Source organism: Panthera uncia, chromosome B1, assembly GCF_023721935.1.
Source record: "Panthera uncia isolate 11264 chromosome B1, Puncia_PCG_1.0, whole genome shotgun sequence".
Classification (NCBI taxonomy): domain Eukaryota; kingdom Metazoa; phylum Chordata; class Mammalia; order Carnivora; family Felidae; genus Panthera; species Panthera uncia.
Window position 1 is genome coordinate 185,388 of NC_064811.1, and position 17,084 is coordinate 202,471.

Below are 17,084 nucleotides of genomic sequence, written 5' to 3' on the forward strand. Positions count from 1 at the left end.
AGGCACGGTGTCCCCAGGGTCCCCAGCCCTCCGTTCCCACAGCCACTGGTGTCGGGTGGGGAGGAGTCCACAGCCGTGAGAAGCCCACCGTTGAGACAGGGCCACGTGCTCACCTTCGCTGCCGACATCCCCTGGTGTCCCTCCTGCCAGGAGGTTGGAGACGGGCCAGGCCAGGCGTCTCAGGGTTTGCCGGCAGGTGCGGCTTGTGGAGGGTGCGGGACTGGAAGCTTTGCACCCCTTTTGCTCTTTGCACCCCCACCTGGTGTCCAGTGTCCAGTGCTGAGTAGGGGCCGCCGAGCATGGGAGGTGCAGAGACGGTGACAGTGGACATTTCCCTCCTGAGTGCAGCTCCTTGTGGGCCTGGGGGCAGGACGGTGGCTGGCCATGGGGCCCAGCGTGGGCCGAGCGGGCACTCGGCGGCAGGGGTCTCTCAAGTCCGCTCTCGTCTCCGAATGCGGTGGTCAGCAGGCAGAGGGTTCCTCTGCCAGGCTGTCAGGGCCATCCCCTCAGCCAGGTGCTGCGCTTGGGTGGCCCGCCCCTCCACCTTCCCTTGTCCCCTGTGACCTCCCTCCCTCGGGGCTCATCCGGGGTTCCCTGGCGGTGAGACTCTTGTAGTGGGAGTCTCCGAGGGATGCTGTGTCTTTCGCAGCTTGAAGGCACTCCTGCCGCCCATCTGGTGCCCACCTGCCGTCACCTGGTCACTCAGAAAGTGACGTCTATGCAGTGTCTCCTCACTGAGGCCCTGCTCTCACTCTGCCTGAAAAGTGGTAGGGGGTCTTTGAGCCTGAATCTTCTCTTCCTCAACAAAGCCTCCACTGGTGACTCCCGAATAAATTGTCACCGCAGTTACTAAGGTGGTGGTGACTCCTACTCCACACGATCAGCTCACCTTCTTCTGGAAAGACACGTGTTCCTTTCTTACTCATCTGTCTCCCTGTGGACTCGTGAGCTTCTGGGTTATTCTGTCAATTGTCATCTGATTCATTCTGTTCGCCTAATGATAGTTACTGCTTATCTTGAAGTTCTAGTTGCCCCCGGGGTGTCTAGCGGGGCCCCTTTGAGCTGGGGCCAGGCCCCCCTGCTCCAGTTCTGTTACCTTCCGGGCCCAGCCTTGGGTCAGTCACCTACTCACGCACCCTGGTTCCTCGTGGTGGATAGTGCTGTAAGCTGGGACCTAGGCTGCCAGGGAGGCTTACTCCCAGGCCCTCTCAGTGGATAGAGCTGGGGAGGGGGTGTGGAGTCCACAGCCACATGCACCCACACGTCTTTATCTCTTTACCCACCTCCTCATAAGCATGAGCTCACACTGACCCTGGTCCCTCAAGGGGGCCAGAGGCCCTGTCAGTGCCGGCGCGACCATGGCCTCTGTTTTGTCCTTATGAATCTGCTTGTCACCCTCATGCAGGGCCACGCCAGTCTTCTCCACGTCATTCTGATTTCAGTGTGTGTGCTACTGAAGCGAGCACTGTTGCGGCTTTCGTTTCGTGGTTCAGTTACCTGGGGGTTGGGAAGACACTTTGTCGCTGAGCACATTCCTGTCTGACGGGAATATTTGCGTGTGGTCGCATCCTCAGTGGCTGGCTTGGAAACAGCTCCTATAGAGGGCTGTGGACATGAGGGCAGCACTCCCTGGGGCCAGCGCGGGGCCTCACGCCAGAGTCCTTCCATGTCGGCAGGGCCCTGTTTCCTGCTCTGCTTTGCTTGGGATGATTCCTGGGTTTCCCTTCTCTCGGGTGTCGTTCTCTATCTGTCTTTTTTTTTTTTTTTTCCTTTTTCCTGGCTCCACACGGTGGTGCTGGGTTCCCAGGTCAGTCACCTGGCTGGCCTCAGTGCACACACTCGCTGAGGACAGACTTTACTAGATTCCTAGTAACGTCCGTGAACCCTGACCCACAGACACACCTCGCTGCAGGGAGTTAGGAAAGGTCATCTCCAGTGGAGACCATGTGTCTGCTGCAGCCTGATGTGCAGGGAGGAGAGATGTGGGCGAACGCCTAGGAGTGTCAGCTTCCCCCTCACTCTCCGTGGAAAGCCCAAAGCGGTACTGTGGTCGAGAGACCCGCCGCGTTCCATCAGCGACGTTAGTGGGGCGGTCTTGCTGATTGCATTCGTTTGCTCTGATAGTTTGTGGGTGCCACTGGGTCTCAGGATGGGTGACGGTGTGCCTCCAGATCCTTGCTCCCTCCGGGTCCCTCACTGCCTCTTCTAGCCAAAAGCCCTGGCCAGGCCCACGGCGGCGGGCGTGGCGGGCATTTGCCCTCGGACTTCACGCGAATGGAAGTGGGTCTGAAGTCCTCCAAGTGGCTTGCTTTCTTTTTCATTTTCCTTAAATGGCATTGAGCAGTGAACGTCCTCGCTGGCGGCCTGGGAGCCGTGTGCGCGATGGCCACTGGGTGCAGCCGGCCACCCTCAGTGATGCCTTTGACTCTGATGTCTCGGAGCATCTGTTTCTGTTAGTCATCTTACCGGGAAGACATCCGTTCTGTAAGTATTTTCCAGAGCAGCGTTTTGTGTGGGTTTCCTGCTGCTGCTGCAACGAAGGGCCACAGGCTCGGTGGCTACAGCAGCACAGACGTGTCACCTGACGGTTCTAAATGTCAGGGGTCCAAAAGGGTCTCAACTGGGCTATAGTGAAGGTGCCCGCGGGGCTGGCTCCTTCTGGCTTCAGGGGACAATGGATCTTTGTCTCTTCCAGGCACCCCACCCTTGGTTCATGGCCAGCAGCCTACCACTCCCAGTCTCTCTGACTCGGACCCTCCCATCTCCCCTTTTAAGGGCCCTGTGATGACAGGGGGTCTGTGGGGTCATCTGGGACCATCTCCCAGCTCAAGGACTTTTTGCCTTGTGAGGTGACACGCAGATTTTGGAGTAGGACATGTAGTAGGACAGTAGTTACACCTCCTGACACAGCTCCGGAGATGCGGTGACAGAACCCAACCTCACGGAGCCTGTGGTCCAGCCAGGGAGACGGGGAAAGCTGGAGCAGAGCAGGAAGGGGCCCCGGGACAGAGACAACATGTCGGCACTTTGGTGCACAGATGATTGGACTTTGATGATGCCATGTTGTGTGCAGTGCTGACGTTCTGTGTGATAGTGACAGGGATCAGCAGGCGGCCCAAGGCGGGGGCTTCTGTGTGCCCCCCTGCTTCTGGGCCTGGGCTTTCCTGAGCCAAGAGGCTCCTGAGTCCCGGGGAGGGGTCCTGGAGGGCTGGTTGGGCTTTCCCTGGACAGGGCAGGGGGAAGCGGGGGAGGGTCTGGAACTCATGCCGGCTAAATGAAATCGCTTTCCGAGCCAGTCCTCGGTGGCGGTTTTCTGTGATTTGCCATTTGAAACAATTGCAGCGAACATCTTTTTTTTTTCTTTTTCTTCTTTTAACGTTTACTCGTTTTTGAGAGACAGAGAGAGACAGAGTACAAGCAGGGGAGGGGCAGAGAGAGAGGGAGACACAGAATCTGAAGCAGACTCCAGGCTCCCAGCTGTCAGCACAGAGCCCGACGTGGGACTCAGACTCATGAACTGTGAGATCATGACCTGAGCCACAGTCGGATGCTTAACCGACTGAGCCACCCAGGTGCCCCTGCGGCAAACATCTGTTGAACTTGTCCAGTTATTAGGATAAATGTCTAGAAATGGGATGGCTCCTGTTCCATCTGGGCACATCTGGGCCCCTCTTACTGCCTGCTTCCCTGGGTCTTGTCGGGACTGGACATTGACTTTCCTGACCCTTCTGATGTCAGAATCACGTGGTGTGACTGTTTGTATCAAGGTCTCATCGAAGGACTTTGCTTCTCCTTCAGGTTTGGCCAGTGCTGCCCTTGCTGGTGCCCCTTGGGGTCATTCATCCCCTAGGTTTACAGAAGAGCCAGAAGCTCTAGGAGTGACCCCTCAGCCTCCTGCCCCAGACTCAGCACAGCCTGCCTATTCTCCCAGCCTGTCTCCCTGCACCTTCACGACCCTCCTTCACTTGCCTGCCACCTCACCAGCTGGCCTCAGCTCAGTCCTGAGCAGGAGGGGTCAGGGGAGCCGAGAGGGGCAGTGCCACAGGTGGTTAAGGGAATAGTAACGTTTGCAGAGAGCTGCCCATCAGGTGTTCGGCGGGACAGTCCCAGTCCTCTGTGGGAGGACTTTTGGCAGTTCCTTCTCCAGACGGAAGTCGGCCCACAGAGCCTTTGTGGCTTGGACCTGCCCTGGCAGGTGGCAGCCTCTGTCCACATGATGCTGTGCCCTCCTGGAAGGATGTGCTGTAACTTGATTTACATTTAGCCTGAACCTTTGATAACACATGGGAGTATTTCAGATATTGATACTGGTTTTCTCTTCTAGAAGCCAAAGATGTTGACCAGAAAGATTAAACTCTGGGACATAAATGCCCACATCACCTGCCGCCTGTGCAGTGGATATCTCATCGACGCGACCACGGTGACCGAGTGTCTGCATACGTGTACGTGGATAATATTCTAGAACGTGGCCTTTGACAGCTGTGGGGGGTGTGTGTGTGTGAACTATCTGCATATGTGTATGGTGGAATGATCTAGAACATGCCTTTGACAGCTATGGGAGGGGTGTGTGTGGACTGTCTGCATATGTGTTTGGCAGAATGTTCTAGAACGTGGCCTTTGACAACTTCCAGCCTTGTGCTTTCTTAATACTTGTGGTTTCTTATTTTTCCTTCCTTCCTTCCTTCCTTCCTTCCTTCCTTCTTTCCTTCCTTCCTTCCTTCCTTCCTTCCTTCCTTTCTCCACCAAAAGCTTTTAGCTCAAACACAAAGCAAAACACAGAAGCAGGAATAAAGATCTTAAAAATAAATCAGAAAAATTACTTCAAATTAAAAACATTGTGGGTACTTTCAGTAGAGATACCATTTAGGAAAGCTAAGTACAGGAAAAATTTAATTATTTCTATGTAACAGCAAAACCAGTAACTGTTATGACAGAATATTCATTTCTAGTGGACAGAAATGCTTCCTTTTTAAATTTTTCCAAATGAATTCCTTTAACATTTTAAACACAAGAATGTGGTTCGGCTCCTCACGACTAATAAGCCTGTGTTCTGATGTTTAGAAGACTCTTAGCTGTGCCGAGCTTGCGGTTTTAATGCCCCAGCTCAGCAGGAGATGCTGCTGTTTACCCCGAAGCATAGTCACCGCTGGGGTGGTTGAGGAGTCAGGCCGGAGTGTCTCCGCTGGCTGTGGTAGGCACGCCGTGTAGATAGGGTCTTTGCAATACAGCCAATGGGTGTAATGCAGATGACTTTTGACTGTGTGTTTTCCACTTCAGAAAATAAAATATTCGACCCCTTAGGTAGAACTTTCATTTTAAAGGTAACTATAGTTTTTGGATTATTATTTTCATTGAATTTCCTTGAATTTTGGTGTACAAAGAAAATCTTGTGGTCTTTTTTTACACACATGAAAATTGTAATTATTGGCCCCTATGGTGAAGATATTTGGGGGAGACAAGTACTTTCTGATGATTTCTCAGCTCTTGGCCTCTGAACACCTATTCACTTAGGTTCTTTGCCCCTCTTATCCCTGCACCTCAAATCTGCTGAGTGAGGCCGCTGACTGAGCGCCTGGGGCTTCTCCGTCGTTGCTGAGACCTGAGAGGTGGCAGCTCCATCACAGCAGCCACGTGCGAGGTGGCCTGCGCCTCAGCCCCCGTGTGTGCCGTGCCCGAGGGGGTGCTGGCATCTCCCTCCCTGGTTACTTTCTGACACAAGTGTGCTTTTGCAGTCTGTCGGAGCTGCCTGGTCAAGTATTTGGAGGAGAACAACACCTGCCCCACGTGTAGGATCGTGATCCACCAGAGCCACCCGCTGCAGTACATTGGGTAAGTGTGCCCAGGTCCCGGTCCCAAAGCCACAGCTTCCGGCATCTCCCGGTGTGTCAGGGACCCGCCCAGCACGGGACACGTGTGACCACGTACGGCAGCCGATCCAGCCAAGTCAGGCCAGTGAGCGCTGGGGCTGTTCCCATAAGTTTCCAGGAATATTTGCTCAAATTGAGTATTTTGAGGAACCTCAGGACCCACCTGTATTTCACTAGTTTTGCAATAAATTGGCTGAAGTTTACTCTGAAGTGGATAGCAGCCCCTGGTCCACCTTCCTGTCATGGGACAAGTGGTCCTAGGCCCCGGGTGGCTGCCCCTTGTGTGTGGCCTGCGTCTTGCTCCCCGCAGCTGGTGCTGCAAAGAGTCCCCTCCTTTGGTTTCGGGGAGATCGGACCCCCTTGGAATCAGCACCATTTGTGAGGGAGGCGTCAGGGAGTTGGCACGACCAGACTTGGGGGTCAGGCTATGATGGGGAGGAAGTGCTGGCTTATGGCTTTTACGCAGAGTTTTAAATGACTTCAGATTTGGCTGGGGGGGGGGGGGGGGGGGGGGCTCTAAAGGAAGCCAAGCGCTGCCTGCACCACATGGGAGCAGCAGAGGTAGGTCTGAATATATGTTTTGAAGGAAGAGAGGGACGTGTGTCTCCACTTCCCAAGTTGTGAAGTATGTCGTGTGCGCACAAGGCGTTGAAAAACACATGAATGGCTTATAATGGCACAGCAAGAAACCACTCCCAGATGGAGAAGTAGAAATCACCAGGCCCAGAAGCCCCCGCCCCACCCTGGCCGCTGTCCCCACACAACATAGCTTAGTCTCCTGCGGTCCGGCTCGCTACATGGGGAACCAGCTGTGTTTTCGTGGCCCTTGCCCTTGACCCAGCCTGTTCTCCAGACGGGTCTCTGTTAGTGGGGAGGTCTGTGCAGGTGGACAGCAGGGTGTCCTCTGTGGGCCCTCCGTGCTGCTCTGGGCATTCCCGTGCAGGTGTCCCCCCTCTGTCGGCCCTCCGCAGGCTGCTGGGTTGTGGAGCTCCCGTGCCTTCCTGTGCGCTGCTGGGCTGCTGTGCCGTGCACCGTCTTGATGTGTCCTGTGGGTGCCTGTGGACTGCGTTCTGGCCACATGGTGGCTCCGTAGGGTATCTTGGCCTGTCGCCCTGATTACCAGTGAGCACGGTCCTTTCTCAGATGTCACCTGGCCACTCGGGCTGCCGGGAGATGTCTCTTCACATCTCATTTTTCTCTTGGGTTCTTTATTTTACTTGTTTGCTTTGAAGAAATGCTTTATATGCTCTGGGTACTAATTGTTGGCAGTGTGTGCACGTTACCTGCGTTGGGGGCATAGTCTTGCAGAGCACGGGGTTGCTTTCCTGACATGAACTGTAGAAGGCAGGTGGTGGTAGGGGCTTCATGCTAGTGGGAAGCTGTGGTGACCCTGCCCCTACCCCCACCCCCGTGCTTTGGGGAGACAGCAGGCAGGGCTGTCTGGAGAACTGAAGCCCTTTAGCAATCTGAGACCCCAGTGTTCCAGGCAGAGCCTAGCCTGCTAACACACAGCGGGGGCCGATGGGAAGAGAGCTGGCCAGGTGTGCAGGCCTGGGTCCAGAGGGCCAGGGTCAGCGAGACGGAGGTGCAGAGCTGGGAAAGATGCGCAGCCCCAAGTCCTGCTGTGGGCCCTGGGCTCCAGAGTGGCTCTTTCCTGGCAGTCCTGTCCCTTGCTGTTTGCTCCCTGTTCTCTGCCTAAAGCTACACTGGCCCAGGGTGATTTTCTTGTTCTCCCCTCCTGATGCCAACTCTGCACTTGGCTCAGAGCCTTGTTCCTGACACAGCTTCTCCAGCCACACCTGGCCCAGCCTCCTGCTCTGATTCGCTACCCCCCACTGTGCAGCTGCCCCAAGGGAAGGGCTTTCAGCTTGGGGCTGGGGCAGTGTGGGGAGAGGGCAGTTAGGGCGGGGCAGCGGGGCCTGGGGGCACCGTGCGGGGCCCTGGGCAGTAACTTAGGCCTTACGAGGTGGGATGATGCCGAGTGGTGCTGGCCGCAGGAGGGTGCTGGGCCTGAGCTCCTGGTGCCCGTTGGATCCCTGAGGCAGCTCCACACTTCAGGCCTCATCTTAAAGCCAAGGGCTCTTGTCACGTGGGCCCAGTAGAGACCTCGACACAAGCGAAGGGCTGGGAGAGGGTGTGTGGCCTGTGGCCTAGAGTGTAAACACGAAAGCCTCTTTCAAGGGGCTGCCCCTCCAAGAGCCTGGATGTGGCTGACACCAGGAGAAGCGCGCTGTGCTGTTCTGCCCTGCCTGCCAGCACCCTTTCCAAGGAGAGCCCCCCCAACCCCTCCCCTCAGCCCTATGGGTCTGTGGCCAGGCAGGCGGGGCCTGGCACGGTCATTCGGAGGACCCGGAGTCAAGCTCTGTGGCGGGGATCTCTCCACCATCCTCTCCTCGTGCAGTGGGGGGAGCTTTCCACAAAGCCGTGGGGGTGTCCTGCGTGCTGCGGGCCAGCTGTGGTCCATAATCTTCGCTGTGGGCACGTGCGCATCGTGGTCGGAAATTTGAGAAACCCTGCTTTGGTCTGCCACAACACAGGCTGAGATGTCAGACTGATGTCTGTTAGAACTTAAAAGTTCTTCCTGGTAATGGTGAATGAGGGTCTCTGCAGGCCCTGGTCACCCGCCGTTTGTGGCCTAACCGTGAGCCCATTGAGTGGCTGCTGTGTGCCCGGCCCTGGACTAGCCCTGACAGCTAAATGTCTAGAAGTTTTGTGGAACCCCATCGTTTATCCGTTATTTACATGCTACTTGTCTGGGTACTTACGGGTTTTCATTTTATGATGTTTGAAAATTAACGTTGATTTGAAAAGTTACTTAAACATTTGAATAAGTTACGTTTAAAAATAGCAAACTGGAGTAGAAACTATATTTGAAATGCTGTGCTTATATAACCTTTTCAGAAAACCTTTATAGGTAGATCTTAAGGACCACAGGGAGGGCCTGATCTTAGGGCCTTTCCTCTACATTATTCAGAACATGAAAGAAAAGTTTCCTGTCTAGTGGAGGCCCAGGAGGCACCGGTGGAAGAGGTGGGGGTGGGGGCCTGTGTGGCCCCTGGAGGCCGCATCTCTGGGTGTCCGGACCACGTTCAGCAGGCAGAGGGCACTCATCATCTAGAGGGTCTTGTCTGTGCCGCCATTCCTTGAAACTTCTAGAACCTGAATTAAATGATACATTGATTCAGGTTGTTTATAACTTTTGCTAGCACAAACATTTTTTTAAGTGCAAACTAGAAGCAAAACTCAAGCAAAATTTCAAATTCGCGATTGTGGAGTCTGATACCGTTAATGGAAAATGCGCACGGATTGTGGAAGTGGCGTTTCTAGCTAACCTCACCTGTTATGTTCTCTTTGCCAGTCATGACAGAACCATGCAGGACATTGTTTACAAACTGGTTCCAGGCCTTCAGGAAGGTAAGTGTCAGAACGTCCACCTGGACCCCTGAGTCTGCGGCTCAGCCTCTGAGCACTTTGCTCCTGGGGGTCCCGGCCCCGTCCCCTCTTTGGGAACAGCACCATCTCGCTTGTCCCTGCTCTGAACTCGTGAGCGCCGTGTTGCTGGCTTCTCCCACTGTCTCTGTCTTGCCGAGCGTGCTGCCTTGTTGGGGCAGTGGGGGCACAGCAGGGCACGGGGGCAGCCTCCTCAGTCACACGCACACGGACGTGAAGCCGGTAACCGGTGTGTGGATAAAGTTTGACTGTATTTAAAGTCAAGTCTCACTGAGAATGAAGAAGAAACATTATGCAGTGTGAATACCCTCAAAGTGGAAATGGCTGTTCTTTTTCAACCTTTTCTGCAATTCTGAACGCAGAGACTGTTGCTCCCCCTCTTTGTGGGGCTGGTGATGGGGGAGGGGAGGGAGACACTGGCCTCAGAATCCCACTCAGGGTCTGATGGTGGGCGGGCGCGGTGGTGCTGGCTGATACAGCTCAGGTACACTTTGTTTTAAAGATAAGATATGTTAGGGATTCACTTGGGCTGTGTTTTCTCATTGTAATGTTTCGGAAGAGGGTTAAAATTTAAAATACAGCTTACTACCTTAGATCAAGAGATAGATAGTACACCTGGCTTTTCCTACAGAACTGTCCCCCCCCCCCCCCCCCCCCCCCCGGTTTATTTATCCTCGAGAGAGAGAGAGAGAGAGACAGAGACAGAGCATGAGTGGGGGAGGGGCAGAAAGAGAGGGAGACACAGAATCCGAAGCAGGCTCCAGGCTCTGAGCTGTCAGCACAGAGCTCGACGCGGGGCTCGAACTCACGAATCATGAGATGACGACCTGAGCCGAAGTCGGAGGCTTAACCGACCGAGCCACCCAGGCTCCCCTCTTACAGAACTTAAAGAATAATATTGTTAAGGTCTTTTTTGTGCCATTCACCAATTCACTCATACAAGAAGAATTCAAGTTTCCCGTAGAATGCGGACGGAAACAATCTTTTGATACCTAAGAGTTTTTGAGTCCTCAGAAAAGGCAAAGAATACGTCAAAATAAAATACCAGTAACTTGAAAAATGATCACAGGGTGTTTTAAACATAAGAGCCGGCAGAACCCCATGTGTGTATTGCCCAGCCCCTGCAGCTCACGCAGAGCCCCGTTGCATCCTCTGCTTCCAGCCATCTTCCTGTCCCAGAAGATACCCTCTTTGTAACACGAGTAACCACAACACTTCGTAAACCTAAGGAAGTAATAGTAATCCCTTCGGATCAAATACCTGCTCAGCGCCAGCATTTCTAGCTGCCTCGTGAACACCACATGTTTTGAGTTTCCTTGTTGTCATTTATTTTAATCAGGGTCCAGGTCAGGTCAGCCCCCAGGCCAACTGCTCTGCCCCGTCTCAGCCCCTCCTGTCACCAAGTCTGGACTTGTTGAGGAGGCCCCATTCCTGTGAACCGTTGGCGTCTGCAGGCCTGACAGGATTCTGACTCATGTTTTTGGGAAGCCCACCCCCGGGGGTTATTCCGCCTGGACGGGTGCAGTCGGCCTGGCTCCCGTGTCACCCCAGCCGCCCTGCCCCGGCAGAGCATCAGTCCACGATTCGTTAGAAGTGGCCAACCCGTGCCTGTCCTGGCGCCCAGCCCGGCCCGCGTGCCAGGTGGACCGCGGGGTTCCTGAGGCCCGTTTTGTACCGACCGGCAGATCGGAGCCTGTCTTTCCTTTGCGCACGGCACGCTGCCTTAGTTCTGGCCCCTCCGGCCACAGTCAGGGCCGTGTAAACGTACACATGTGTTCACAGTGCTTCGTGGTCCTTGTCCTTTCTGAAGCACGCGCCCCCCCCCCATTCCCCCCCTCCCCCGTTGGCAGCTCCCGATACTGCCCTGGGAGTCTGGGGTGACCGGGCGGGTCCCGGGCTCCTCCTGTTGACTTCCTGCCCCAGGCAGTGCCAGCCGTCTCCCCGCGGAGTCCAGGTGCCCTCAGTGTAGGGGTCGCACGGTGACAGAGTTGTAGTGGAGGGTTTGTTTGTGAAGAACGTGGTGCGGGCGTGTGAGGACCCTGCATGTGGGACGTGCCCCCTCTTGCCCCTCGGGCAGGGTTTCTCTTCCAGCAGGCGCTCAGCTTCTCTCTTGCTCAGGCTCTCGGTTGCTTGCTGCCCCTAAGTAGAAGGAAACCCTTCCCGGCAGGAGGGCTTCCTCCACACAGTCTGTCTGCTTGTGCCAACAGTCGCAAACCCGGTTTCTCAGATGGAGTCCCCTTCCTGGCAGACGAGCTTCAGCTGACAAGGGCCGGAGGCAGCAGGATGCCTGCCCGTGCTGCCGTCCAGGCCTCCCGAGTGGCCGCTCCCCGGGGTTCGCTCCCCGCTGCTGGCCCCGCACCAACTCGGTTTCTCTGTTCCCTTGTAGACGAGGCCTTTTTGCCGGAGAGTTCATTGTTCAGTGGTCTGTTTCCTTTTTCAATAATTTTTAAAAACCTGTCTTTTAGAGGCAGCATTTTAAGTTTTTATTTACTTTGAGAGAAAGAGCATGCATGCACACGAGCAGGGGAGGGACAGAGAGAGACAGGGGGAGGGAGAGAACGCCAAGCAGGCTCCACACTGTCGGCACCCAGCCCGACACGGGGCTCAGTTCCACCAACCATGAGATCATGACCTGAACCAAGATCAAGAGTCAGACGCTCAACTAACTGAGCCCCCCTGCAGGCGCCCCAAAGAGGCAACATTTTATAAAATTTACCAAATTATTTTTTTATGTTGAGCCACCCCCTCCCTTCTTTGCCTCACACTGCCCGCAGCTGGCTTCTTCTGCTGGCATGGCCAGGACGCCGGGCTGGGCCCTGTCGTGAGGGTGGCTGCGTGGGGTTTGCTCACTCCCGTATGCCTCCTGAGGGACACTCAGGACGTTCTCGTCCTTGGCTTTAACAGAAGAGGGGGTGCGGTGACACCTTGCGCGTAATTTTGTGTGGATGTGGGTGGATGTATTTGGCTTTATTCTGGAAGTGCAATCACTAGGGCAAGGCTTCTGCATTATTTCTTTCTCTTGCCTTTTCGCCCTGGCTGGAACAGGGTTGGCGAACTGCAGGCCAGATCGGGCTTGCTGCCCATCTTTACGTGGCTTGTGAGCCAGGAATGCTTTTTATACTTTTAAATGGTTAGAAAAAAGTCAGTAATATTTGTGATGTGAAAATCACAGCTCGCTCGCTCCTGTACCGTTTGTGTTCACGTCACAACGCAGAGCAGCAACCGGCGGCCGACGGGATGTGCACTGTGGCCGCTCCTCACGCTGCAGAGCTCAGAAATGCAGTGGTAACTCGACGGTGTTTCAGGAGCCATGTGAGCCACTGGTGCGACTCTCCTTGTTGCCAGTTCATACCCGTCATGTCGAAACAGGAAGAAGGGAGGTATGGACTTCAGATGTTGCCCTTTTAAGCCACAGTGAAGCGTGGACGGTTTTGTGCTTGTGAGCCGACTGCGCCATGAGGCGCATGCCGAGCTGGAGGGGCAGAGCGTGTGCAGGCATCGCCAGACGAGTACACGGCGCTCCCAACGCACAGGAAAGCGACGTTTGGAAAGAACTGAAAATATCAAACGGAATACCTCATCGCGGAAATAAAATGTGGATATCAGGCTACAATCGAAGTAGGTTTCTGACTGACTCCTTTGTTAAGCCAAACGAGGAAAGCCGCTTAGTAACGTAAGTTAATTAGATCTCGTTTGATTGTAGCCGCTGAGCCAGTGCGTCCAGAGAAGACGGGCTTGTTTTGGGGAGGGAGCCTCTGGGAGGCAACATCAAGGGTCCACAAGAAAACGAGGCAGGCGGTTTTGAGTGGTTTTCCTTGGCCTTGGTGTCGCCAGTCTGCTCAGTTGTTCATTTGGTGAGTCTGAAGCGACTGAAGAAATAACATCTCTGAACAGTCTGCAGAGAGCAGCTGCGGGCAAGAGTGTCGTCCAGGGGGTCGAGAAAATACTAATTCAGTGCAGCCTGAAGTGGGGTCTGCCAAGACGTGTTCCATCCAGCGGCAGTAGAAGCGTCTGGGGGTCAGGAAGATGCTAACTCGGTCAGACTAACCGAGCTGGTAAGAGTGTGAGGTGTTCAGAGGGCATCGTATTCTGCATCAGAGCAGGTACTCTGTGGAAGGCGAGTCTTTCATAGGTCACTGAACCAGCGGAGTCTGCAGCAGGCTTCCTTCACTCTTTCAGATGTCACTGTCACCAGGGAGATGAATTTGTCAGGAGTGGAGCCTAAACACCCTGACTTTCTCCCCCAGACGGCACTTTAATAGTGGCTTAGTTGTGGTGAGTGTGTGTGTGTGTGTGTTCTTGTCATTTTGAGCTAAGGACAAATTGAAGTTTTTTGGAATGGAAAGAAGTTCCTTTAACCTGGAATGACTATGGAAATTAGCTTTTGCTAAAGATTTGATAATGTTTCCCAACATTATGTTGGGATGAATTCAGCCCAACATCATAAGGCACAACGGGACTACTTGTATGCAAACCTCTGTTGCGAGTGAAGTCGCTCAACAGCAGTGAGTGCTGTCTGTGCTACGTGACTTCAGACATCCTGCTTTCAGAAGAGGGGGAGCGAGATCTCTGATCCCATTCAGGTTTGTCGCAGGCTGATCTGAGCTCTGGCTCCGGGCCCAGGAGCTCAACACACACGCGAAGGCAGTTTCCATATTTCAGAGTCCATTAACCGTGCCACGGAGGAGCTTTCGTCCGCCCTCTGCCGGACGCGCTGGCTTGCGGTCGGCGCCACGAAGGCCGGCACCGGGAGGAGAGTCTGACGGAGCTCCCCGAGCGCCCCCACGCTGACACACGAGCCACACAAAGTCACGTGCTTGTGGACCGATGTCCGCATTTCTGTACGAAAAGACACTTCCAAAAATGAAATGTGTGAAATATCATTGAGATGAACACGTGTAGTCAGTTTCGATGATAAGGAACACTAACTTTTAACACCAATTAAATATTATTCCCCCTAAAAGGAGCCCATTCTTCTTGTCAGTAGCCTATATTACAAAAATTGTACTCAGTTATAATTACTGTTTTTTGAATTTCGTGACTTCTGGTTTCCACTTCCTCATATAAGGAACTCGGGAGTCTCCACTTTGTTCTAACAAATAAAAAGCTGAACAGCCTGAGAAATCAGCCAGCTTTCTTGGATCATAAAGAGGGAGGGACACAGGGCAAAGTTCTGCGTCAAGAGTAGAGAGACTGACAGTGGATTTGGGGACACGGCTTCCCGGAGCAGAAGCCTCTGCAGGAACCAGCTCAGGGCTGAAAACCCGAGCTGTGGTTGTGGAGCTGCTGGAGGCCCCGTGTGGACAAGTCTGGAAAACCTGTAGGAGATGTAATCATGGCCAGGGCCTCACGGTATCGTGAACTTCACCTCCGGGAGCTCGGCTGAGGTCTCTCAGCAAATATCAGAGAAATCTCTCATGCTTCCAGCAGGGGGTAGAAAAGGAGCCATTCTGAAATATGTCCAACAAGGCCTGCCCCCGGGGACACTAGTTAACCAGAGCCAACCTGAGCAAGGGGAGCTGGTCAGCTCCGCTCACCCCTCCCCACCGAGGGAGAGAACACAGCTGGGAAGCTCTGGTGACGTCCAGTGTGGAGGCGCCAGCCACGGAGCCCTTCCCCCGCCCCCCTGCCCCACATCACCGCAGGCCTGGGCACACCAGCTCTCTTCCCTGGCACATCACATCTGACTCACAAGAAAAAAATCACAGGGCACACTCAAAGAAAAACACAGTTTCTCGAGACAGAGGAAGCGTCAGAACCAGACATGGCAGGGATGCTGGTGTCGTCAGACTGGAATTTAAAACAACGGGGATAGGGGTGCCTGGGCAGCTTCAGCTCAGGTCATGATCTCATGGTTCAGTTTGTGAGTTCGAGCCCCGTGTCAGGCTCTGTGCTGACAGCCCGGAGCCTGCTTCGGATCCTGTGTCTCTCGCTCTCTAACCCTCCCCTGCTCACGCTCTGTGTGTGTCTCTCTCTCCAAAATGAATCTTAAAATAAAATAAAATAAAATAAAACAACTGTGATACATATGCTAAGGGCTCTAACTGGTAAAGCGGACTGCATGCCAGAACAGGTGGACAGTGGAAGCAGAGAGATAGAAATGCTGAGAAGGAGCAAAAAATGCTGGAGCAGAAATGAAGAAAGCCTCAGGTGGGCCTCCTAGTAACAGGACTTGTATGTGGAAGAATCTCGAGGTTGAGGACCTATCAACAGAGACTCTGAGGCTGAAAATGAAAGAGCACACACTAAAACAGAGTCAAAATCTCTGAAGACGTGGGATGGCCCCAGAGGTGTGTTGTGTGTGTAATGGGAACAGGAGAAGCAGAAGAGAAGAGTGAGAAGGAACAGCAGTGAAATGATAATGATGAGATTTTCCCCAAATTAATGTCAGACACCAAACCATGGATCCAGGAAGCTCCGAGAACACCAGGCAGGATAAATACCAAAAGCACAACACCTATGCATGCTCTTTTCAAGCTACAGAGAAACAAAAACAAATAAGCCAGAGTACAGAGGAACAAAGATCAGAATTCACCTGACTTCTCCTCCAAAACTGTGCCTGCAAGGAGAGTGGAGGGTGAAATGTTTAGTGTTGAGAGAGGAAGGCATCCACCAAGAATTCTGCACCCTGAGGAATTACTCCCCAGACGTGGAGAAGTAAAGACTCAGCCAAACAGAGATGGAGGGAGTTTGTTGTCTCTAGACCAGCTTTGCAAGAACAGTTCCACGAAGTTCTTCAGAGGAAGTATGGGTCAGAAACTCTGACCCACAGGAAGGAGCAGCAGTGAAGGTAAAGTGAGAACTTTTGTTTTTCTAAATCTGACAGGTGACCATTTATTCAAAGTGATAAGGAGCAAGAAGGTACTCAGTTACTTACTATGTTTGGGGATGTGTGTATATTTCAATAAAAGTGCACCTTCTTCCTGTTAATACAAGTGCCTGCCTCATATCACAGTTTTGCTGCTAAGCTCACACATCCCCTCCTCGAAGAGACGTTTGTCAGCCTGAGCTCTGACTGTGACGTTGAGTCCAAATGGCAAGCGTGGACGTGGACGTGGGTGGGGCCGGGGTGGGAATGCAGTCCACCTTCCACACCCGAGTGTGAGGTCGGCCATGGGGCCCCGTAGGTGCCCTTTGTCATTGAGGAGGTGCCGAGAGCGTCAGGAAGGGACACTGGCTTGTGCCCAGGGTCACATTGTGTTATCGCTCCCCTGGATTCTCACAGCATGGTAGTCACACCAGGATTACGACTTGTAGTTTTTACCTATGACATCACATAACCTGTCCTTTGCATGACAGCATATCGTGGTGCTGGCTCCACATCAATAAATATGATCTGTATCATTTTTTTTAAGGTTTATTTATTTGGAGAGAGGGTGTGCGCCAGCAGGGGCGGGGCAGAGAGAGAGACAGGGAGAGGGAGAGAATCCCAAGCAGGCTCTGCGCTGTCGGCACAGGGCCCGACACGGGGCTCGATCCCATGACCCTGGGGTCATGACCAGAGCAGAAAGCAAGAGTCCTGATGCTCAACCGACTGAGCCACCAGGAGCCCCTTAAATAGCAAGTTACCTTGCTGAAAATCATCCCAATTAACATTTCTATGCTAGCATATTCCTGGCAGAGAATATTGTTATTTTCAATCTTTTTTCATTCTGATAGGTGAAAAATGTTTAAATGGGAATTAAAGCAAGGTAATGGGAGCTGCCCCATTTCTACAGGTGAGGAGAGAATTCTCTCTCACACTGACCAGCAGGACTCCGTCACCCT

The 17,084-nt window shown here is 53.6% G+C and overlaps 1 protein-coding gene across 4 annotated transcripts in view; it reads left to right on the forward strand.

Annotated features, from left to right (window-relative positions):
- The window catches only part of PCGF3 (polycomb group ring finger 3), a 53,628-nt gene that overhangs the window by 16,258 nt on the left and 20,286 nt on the right, over positions 1–17,084 (forward strand). For 3 of the 4 annotated variants that reach the window (XM_049630117.1, XM_049630118.1, XM_049630120.1), the window contains exons 4-6: positions 4,325–4,442; positions 5,733–5,829; positions 9,226–9,281. In XM_049630117.1, the coding sequence (XP_049486074.1) occupies positions 4,334–4,442; positions 5,733–5,829; positions 9,226–9,281 (262 nt within the window). In that variant the 5' untranslated portion in view covers positions 4,325–4,333. Of the gene's footprint in view, positions 1–28; positions 2,485–4,324; positions 4,443–5,732; positions 5,830–9,225; positions 9,282–17,084 lie in introns of those variants that run through there. The other variant, XM_049630119.1, reaches the window with a different exon arrangement.